The 8628-nt window shown below is 39.4% G+C and overlaps 1 protein-coding gene across 8 annotated transcripts in view; it reads left to right on the top strand.

The window, feature by feature from the left end:
* The first annotated feature begins 230 nt into the window (after nucleotides 1–230).
* The window catches only part of MPHOSPH9 (M-phase phosphoprotein 9), a 34716-nt gene continuing 26318 nt past the window's right edge, over nucleotides 231–8628 (top strand). For 2 of the 8 annotated variants that reach the window (XR_012777728.1, XM_075516045.1), the window contains exons 1-4: nucleotides 231–368; nucleotides 2871–3003; nucleotides 3914–4064; nucleotides 5436–5525. Coding sequence is in view for 4 of the 8 variants with exons in the window: in XM_075516045.1 (XP_075372160.1) it covers nucleotides 2897–3003; nucleotides 3914–4064; nucleotides 5436–5525 (348 nt within the window). In the remaining 4 variants the exon portion in view is untranslated. Of the gene's footprint in view, nucleotides 369–651; nucleotides 672–2870; nucleotides 3004–3913; nucleotides 4065–5435; nucleotides 5526–6214; nucleotides 6251–7211; nucleotides 7311–7518; nucleotides 7568–8628 lie in introns of those variants that run through there. The other 6 variants (XM_075516047.1, XM_075516049.1, XM_075516050.1 and 3 more) reach the window with 6 other exon arrangements.

The raw sequence follows: 8628 nt of genomic DNA, 5'->3' as shown, positions 1-8628 counted from the left end.
TTGGCACTCGGGAAGCCAATCGCTGCGCAAGCGGCGGGCTTACGCACTCCTTCCATCCACTACCAATCAGGTTCTGGAAAACCGTGCGGCGCGTAGCCGCACTAACCAATCCCCTCGCGGCGGCGTGCGTCCTTTTCCACGTAGCGAATCAGAGTGGAAGGCGCGGCCTGGCGCGCGGTCAAGACGGCCAATCATCGAGCTGGGGTCTGTCTTGAGTGCCCTCTACCCCACCACGTTCGAAACTCGGCCGCCAATCGCCGGGAAGGAGGCGGCGGGCCGCGCCGCGCCTGTTTATCGCCTAACGATCGCTGGAGAGGGCAGCTCTCGGGCCGCTGCAGACGCCTCCTCGTGGGCTTCCAGAAATGCGGGTAGGGACCGGGCGAGCCCCGAGAGCAGCTGGCGGGGCCGGAGCCGGCAGCGCCGCGGCACTTGGCCGCGTCCCAGCGGCGCGAGGCCGCCTCCACCGCACCGCCCCTTTCCCTGACGAGTGGCGGGCCCGCTAGCCAATCCGAGGCGGTGGCGCTGTCAACATCCCGGAGCGCGAGGGCTAACTGCCCAATGGGAGCGTGGGGGCGGAGCTTGACCTGAGGGAGGCGGTGGGGGCGGAGTCCCTGACTGGGGGAGGGGGTCACTTGTGAAGGGAGGGGACCCTGAGGGGGGCAGAGCTGAGGGTAAGGGGTGACTTATGAAGGGAGGGGAGGCTAAGGGGCAGCGTTGGAGGGAGGGGTCACTTGTGAGAGGAGGGGAGCCGGGGGACGACGACACAGAGTTGGGGAGGAGGTTGCTAAATTGAGGGGAGGCGACCCTGAGGGGGCAGACGTGGCGGGAGGGGGTCCCTGAAGGGGGCTTAGCTTTTGGGGCGAGGGCGTTCCCTGAGGGGACCGGGGCTTTAAAGCCTAGAGGCTCGTTGTCCCTTCTCGGGGTCCCTCAGGAAGTCCTTGGGAAGCCGGGGAGATGGGGGCCTGGCGGCGGGAAGGGAAGCGGGGACCGAGGCGCCCCTTGGCCATCTGTGAGGAACAGCAGCAGTCGGATCTCGCTCAGGAAGAGATGCAGAACCGTGGTCTCCGGGTCTGTGCTGGCCCAGGTGTTCGTGTCTAAATCAGCACTGATACTTACGAGTCTAAATACCTTGCAGCTTGTTTTTTTTATTCCTACTCCTTTATGTAGGGACTTGGCTGTATAAGGACTGTTCTGTGCTATGGAAACAATAGATGACAGCTTAGCTGTTCCTCAGCGCAGTTATAGCTCACTTAATATTTTTTTTTTTATTGCTAGCAGACTTCTAATGAGGTTATGAAACGAGCCTGTGTCACAGCTAAGTCCCACCCATCTGCTGTGCTGCTGAGATAGGCCACCCATGATTTCATCCTGGGGAGATAGGGGTGACTGATGTAGCCCCTACCGTTCCCATCCAGCTGCTCCAGAGACACTTGCAGTTTCTGCTTTATCTATTAGGTTAGGTGCCTGATAACCTTCAAGTTTTCCAGACTTCTGACCATTAGATAAAGAAGAAGGGCTTTTTTTTTTCTTCTTTCATTTATCCCAAGAAGCTCTGCCAAAGGGATATGTTGTAGCTGTGATAACTTCCTTCCAATTCTTGCATTTTCAGCCCTACCCAAAGGAGATAGCTTGAGTGAGTACCTGGAAAACATTTCTGCTAAAGCCAAACAGGCTCCAGTAAATACAGGGAAAAATTGGAGAGTTGTCCATCAGTTTCGTTCTGGTGGAAATAATTTTTTATACTTCTGAAACTATCTGTTAGAGATATATCTCTGTGTACTTACAAATAATGAAAATCTGTAAAAGCCAGTAGCATGTCCTTGTAAGCCCTGTAAAGAAGAATGGTTGTGCTTTGAAGATGTTGTGCTTCTTTAAGGCAGCAGGGATTTATTCTTAGTATTATCACAGACTACTAGGATGATATTTCTTAATGTCTCTTTTTGTTCTCCATCTGTGAAATGATCGTAAGGTTTTTCTTCAGTGTTAGAACATAGGATGAATTCACCAGGGTGTAGAACATGCTGAAATACGCACTATAGAAGAACTGATTAATCAATGTATTTGAAATGTTTTCTTAGTGAAAGTATGGAAACTGGAAGAATATTTTAGTCTCCCTACAGCCATTCTTGTAAACTGCTGCTTTGAGTGCTGTAAGACCATCGCACAAGTATTTTGTGTTTATTTATTTATGGTGCTTTCAGTTAACCAGCTGCTGTTTTTAGCTGCTGTGGGATTCCTGTTTGACTACTTTTTTTTTTTTTTTTTGTTAATTGGTAAGAAATGTAGCTCAAAACAGTTCCAAAGCTTTTTGAATTAATGTTATATAGTAATAATAAATCAAGCATTCTCTGAAGAAAGTAAGCCAAATATTTCACGCACAAACGGCAGAATTGGTCAACTGCAGTCTAACTCAGTGGGTCTCGATTTTCTTTTTTGGTGAGTGTGTTTCTTCCAGTGAAGGCGCAGACCCCATTCAGCAGATTTAAATACATTGATAGTAGGCCCTTTCACAGAAGTCTCAAAAACGGTCTGTGGAGATTTAAAAAACCAACCAACCAAACTCCAATAACACTGTTCTACCTGGAATGTTTTGGATTCAGACACCCTTTACAGCCCAGTCTAGATGTGTGATGCACAGCTAGGAATCTCTTTGATTTGTAGGAGTCCCAGCAAGTACAAGGCTGAATAAATAGCACCTGTTGCAAGCATAGCACAGGACAAGGAAGAGAGGCTGTTTGTGGAGTGCTAGCACTTTCTGGGGTGGTTTGGCTGAAACAACTGTCTGTTTAATCAGATTCTGTTTCTTCAAACAGCAAAGTCAAATGGCTTTTTAAAATATGAAGGTGATGCTTACTACTTTATATTTTCAGGGTAATGTCATACTGGAGCCTAAGATATGGAAAACTGTGACGTGGTGAATACTGTACAAGAAATCCCTTCATCTTCTGCAGACTCTGATGTCAGAAATACCCACAGCTCTGTCTGTAACTTGAATTGTAACAGGTAATGTGCTGAAGGAATTCCTAACAAATATTTTATTATTTTTGTTTTGCTTAGTTAGTATGCTTTTACACTAACATTGTTACTAAGGTGAAATAATATGTAATACTCTGCAATATATTTTAGGGTTCTTTTTACATTTACAGGTATAATCCTTAATGAGGAAAGCCTTACTGAAAGAACTGTTGAGTCTTCCTTAAAAACTTAGTAACTTCCATTGCCTTGTGTCTCTTAGAATGGGGACGGAAAAACCTGTCGTGGACAAATTGTGAGAGATCACTCTTTGGAAAGATCATGCATTATGCGAAGTCATTTGTAGAGAACAGCAGCTTAGAAAAACTGAATTGTTTTTCTGTTCAATGCCCAGGGTATTCCCAGTGAATAAGAAGGGCAAATACAGACTAATGGCCTAAGTGACAGAGGTTCTTCTTACTGACCTCTTAAGATGAGAATTACAAGTCGCTTACTGCATGTGTGACTTCTCAAGAGGAGGCAGTAGTCTTGGAATTCATAAATCATTGTTACGCAGAAGCTTATATCTGTAAGCTTCTGACCTCAGAATCTATGAAGAAGCAGATAGGTTTGATGAAAAGCTGTATTTGTTGACATTTGTACTAGTGAGCAGTAGTGTCTGTGCTGATTATCCTGTCTCTCTTCTTGGAAAGCTACTGCATTTTAATAGTATGTAGGATAAGAATGAAGCGTGCTGTGGATTCTTTGACGTTTTCTTGAAAAACATCCTCATTCTTATGAAGGTGTGAGGGGTTTTTTTCCAGCATGATGAGGGTCACAATGTAAATTAAGTGTATAATTCTTTTATGGCTGCCTAGCATATGTAGTATATTATTTTGGCGACTATGTTGGGCAACTGGCACAATAAATAATTGAAATGTTTTTCCTCATGTTTCACTAGAAGTCCCTCATCCGATCCCAATGGAGTTTCTGGTTACTCAGGGAATACCAGGTTCTCATTAATGCCTGATTCCGTTGAGCTGCTTGCCTCCTTTACGCAAAATACCCAGAACATTGGAAATGCTGACTCAGAGATTGTGAAGAACTGTGAGGTATTTAATGTTAAGGTTTATTTAAAAAAAAAAAATTATATTAATGTATTGGCTTTGCATTTTGGAAAACAGATCTAATGATGACACAGTTTAGCAGTAAGATCTATATATGTATGTGTTTATTCTTCATGATGGGACAAATCCTTTTACAATGTATGAACTAATTATGTGGATGGATTTTACTGCAATTTTATCTTAGCTTTTTACAATATCTTTTTATCTTAGTGTTTTACCATACAGATGTGAATATATTTTTTTCAAAGTTACAGTACTTAAAGATTACAAGTTTTTGAACTGAAAAATTTAAACCTTTAAAATTGTAGCACTTCAGACTGGTCTGAAGTGATCCTAGAAATTAGAAGTTTTCTTTCTAAAAATGGCTCTGTTTTAGTTGAATTATTTATTTATTCCATTTGTAAAGATGTATAGATAAGTTTGTTTCCAGATTTAAACCAACACAAAAATCATAATGTAGGTTCAATGAGCTAACTCTCTCAAACCCTTTTTTTAATGTTGTTTTTGTCCTTTTTTTTATTTTAAATTTTATAATTATGTTTAGTCTCCATAAGGAACATCAGGTTTCCACACCATGGGCTTGTTCCTGCAGAATTGTTGAGCTTTCTGGCTGTGGTCCATCAAACTGTCTTGACAGATGCTTAATTTGGTGCTCTTTAACAGCTCCAAGAAAAGAATATAGATGTCTGTGTCTAGACACATGCGTTCTGTGTCCCATGTCCTATGCTTCAAGTATCAAGCTCCATAAACATTAGCATAAATCAGTTTTTAAAATTCAGATTTTTCCGCATTTTAGGAACCCCATATATTTGATTTTTTTTTTAATTATATTTTTGTTTTCACTAAATAGTTATGCATTGTGGCCTTTAGCTGGACTGTTGAAGGGAAGAGTTTCTTACTGAAGTGAATGGTTCACTGGACATAGGGATGTTTGTTTAACAGTTTAAAAATTGCCTATAATTTATTGAACTGGAATCAACCTTTCCAAAATTTGACTGTACTTTCCTGCCAGCTGTTTCTACTTCTAAGTAATTTTTTTTTAAATAGAAGAACTCTCTTCCCTTGTTCATTTGTTTGTTTGCTTTTTTAAACCAAACTTAAATTGTAGAGATGTGTTATCTTGCTGTCTCTTTTTTTTTTTTTTTTTAAGTGAATGTGTCCATAGTGAATTGTTTCCATTGACTGACACGATAGGGAGCTGCATGTATTGTGGGGTTGACAACCATGGTGCTGTTTATTAAACTTTATATTATGTCCACACCAAGTATAGGACTACAAAACCGTTGTGTAGCTAGAGTAAAAGGTAAGAGGTGCAATATGACTGTGCTTTAATTATTTTACTTTGTGATTTAATAGACAAGGTGGCTACAGTTATTGAGACTGGTAGAAAAACAATGTCAGGAGCAAATAGTTGCCCAGCAAGAGCAGTTCCACCATCAAATCCAAGTAAGTAATGATTTGTTCATGTAGGTAGGTTAGGCTGAATGTTTCTTTAATCTACCACCCCCACTCCACCTCCAAAACAATGCAGTATGGTCTCTGGCACTCCTGTGTTTTTCTGTAAATATATTCAGACAGGCAGTTAATGGAAGTGGGTGACTGGAATGCCGATTTCCAGGATGTGTATTTGAGATAGCCTTGGCTAATTAACAAAGTAACCGGTAGGAACCATTTCAGAAGTAAAGATTCTTGGATTATTTGTTTTCAATTGTTCTGTTTTCACAAACTTTTTGTTCAGAATGCCCACAGGATAATTGGATTTTGTAGGTACAAGCTGTTTTTTATTAACTGTTAGACTGTATCATTTCTAATTTTGGGACATTGTAGTTTTGTCTTCATTAGAAAATGTTATGCAACTCGCCATTCCCTCATCTAGACAGTATATAGCATAGGAAAACATTCACTGTAATAGCTGAACAGTTACTTCACCCTTCAGTTGAACAGTCTCCTTTCTAAGAAAGAAAAATGACCCATGTGAAGATTCACATTTTTGCTGAACCATATTTATCCATTAAAACAGAAGAAATGTGTATGTATGTATAAGAGACAGTAATTCTATGAATATATAACGCTTAATATCTTCATCGTTTTGGTTGCTGTTTTTCCCTTCCCTTTCCTGATGCCCTCTACGCTAGTAGTAATCAACAGTTCCTGAACTGAATTAACAAGAGGTACTGTCCTTTTATCCTATCTCCTGTTTCTCCCCTCCCATCTCGTTATTTTTGTCCCACAAGTGTTTCCTTACCCTTGTATTTCCTTCCTCTTACTGTAGTGGTTTGATTCACTGGTTGCTAATCGTAGTCTTGACTAATCCATTGTGTTGGCTTTGCCAGTTTTTGTCTTTCTTAATAGGAAAGGCTACCTCTGGAAGAGTTGAGTTTGTGGTATCAGCAGGGACTTAATAACTACATGAATTGCCACACTAAATATAAAATCAACAGCTATAACTTACTTCCAGTTGTATGAGTGCATTAGATAAAACAGATGGAGCAATTCCAAACTTAAACTGGTCTGCCAGTGACCTAGTGAAAATACTGAACTATAGGCAACTCAACACATTCTAATAAGAATAATAAAAAGACAAAAATAATAATCTACTATTTGGGGTAGAAAAGCAAGATGCTGCATTAGCATTGACATGACTCTGAGATAAGACTTGCTCTATGCTGTATTTCAAGACCAACTATGCTTATAAAAATACACTTTCATCCATATGAAAACATGGATCAAAAGACCTTGAGATCATTTTGGAATCAGTGGGGTCAGTCCTTGACTTATGTGATTTATACACTAGAAGACAAGTGTGCTAATGACAAACTATCACCACCTGTGGATCATCCTAAGATTAGACTTTCTTGAAGAGGATTTAAAGAAAAAGGTTATTTACAATCCCAAAACTATAGAAATGTCATCTTATTTTTCCCAGGTTGTTTCTTCTCTTGGAATTATTTGTGACTGTACAAAGGGAAATAAAAATGCTATTTAATTGGAATAGTAGCCTTTCACTTTTCCTGCACAAGGTATTAATGACAAAGATTAAATGTCAGCAGAGAATACGACCAGTTTGGGTTTTTTTCTCTCCACAATTCTGTTTCTTCCCTTTTGTTCTCCCTTCCCTACTTTCCTTGACAGAGCTGAATCACAGAATTAAAATGCAAATGATTGCTGCAGTCATGATTAACATGATTAGCACAACAAAAAACTTTGTTATGGCAGAAAACTTCATCCCAGGTTGTGGTTTGGGGTTTTTTTGTTGTTGTTATTGTTGTTTTGCTTGTCTGGGGTTTTTTTCTTTCTTTTTTTCTTTCATAGAAAGACTGAGCTGAAATTCAATTGTTAATTCTATTGCAAGTTAATAACACATATGAGGCTTGGTTCTGACTAGTGGTACATGTAGGTTCCTCTGAAATTAAGTCTTATTTTTTATTTTTACTTTCAGAGAACAAATGATTTTTGTTCAGTTTGTGCTTTCCACTTGCTATTCATATGTGAGTAATGTACTGTAGTTCTGTGAAAAAAACATTAATGGAGTTACATGTTCTTAAAATTATTGCAAGTTCTTTTTTTTTTTTTCCTGAGGGAATTAGTTTGAAATGTGTTCTTGAAAACAACTATATACTCTGGTCTTGTAATGTGTAATAAGAGTTGTGTGCTCATGCGGAGTTCAGAAATCTCAGTATAACTCTGTAGAGTTCAGTAATCTTAGTATAACTGCAGAAGTGCTGATTGCTGGCCGAGGACACACCATGGGCACTAGCATGAAGTCTTTTCATAGCCCTTGGCAAAAGCATTTGTTGTTTCTCGGAGCTGTTTCAGCATATCAGTGCACAACTGTAAAACTTTAAAAACAATATTACTTATCTAATATACTGAAATACTCTTTAGTCTACAATGTCTCAATGTCTGCGAAGCATTAAGTAACCTGTTAAATCTAGTGATCTAGTTATAGGTTTGCTCCACTCCATCAGATACCAAAACAATAAAAATGTAGATCTTTGTATTATATGAACTGCCTAATAACATAGTATCTAAATCAGATATTTTAAAGTCAAGTTTTATGCAATAATCTTACAGAGGTACATTATTCCTATTAGCGTAATAGAATAATGGTTTATACTTCCATTAAAGCATCCTTGCAATCTTTAAAAATGTATATCCAAGTTATAAATTCTTTTAGACCTAAATTTAGCAAAATACTTTTGTCCACTTCTAATGATGTACCTAGATAGTTTGTATTTCTTTAGCTGGCTGGTAGGTAAGTGTAGTTCTGAAGGCATGTAGTGAATACATGCATGCATGTTTTTTTTACACTAATAAATGACTACTGTGACCTGTAATTCACTGCATGGAATTAAGGATTGTTACCATGGACATTTTACTTTCGTGCACAGTATGCATCTATCTAGTTTATGCATGAGATGTCTACACATTGAAAAATTTGAGTTATTTCAAATAAGTACTCTAATTCTCTCACTAATAACATGAATTGACAATGCATCAAAATATAAATGTGATTTGTGGCACGATCTCATAGGAATTTTGCCTTTTG

Source organism: Mycteria americana, chromosome 13, assembly GCF_035582795.1.
Source record: "Mycteria americana isolate JAX WOST 10 ecotype Jacksonville Zoo and Gardens chromosome 13, USCA_MyAme_1.0, whole genome shotgun sequence".
Lineage (NCBI taxonomy): Eukaryota > Metazoa > Chordata > Aves > Ciconiiformes > Ciconiidae > Mycteria > Mycteria americana.
The sequence above is the reverse complement of the archived record's forward strand: the minus strand, read 5'-3'. Positions and strand labels throughout refer to the sequence as shown.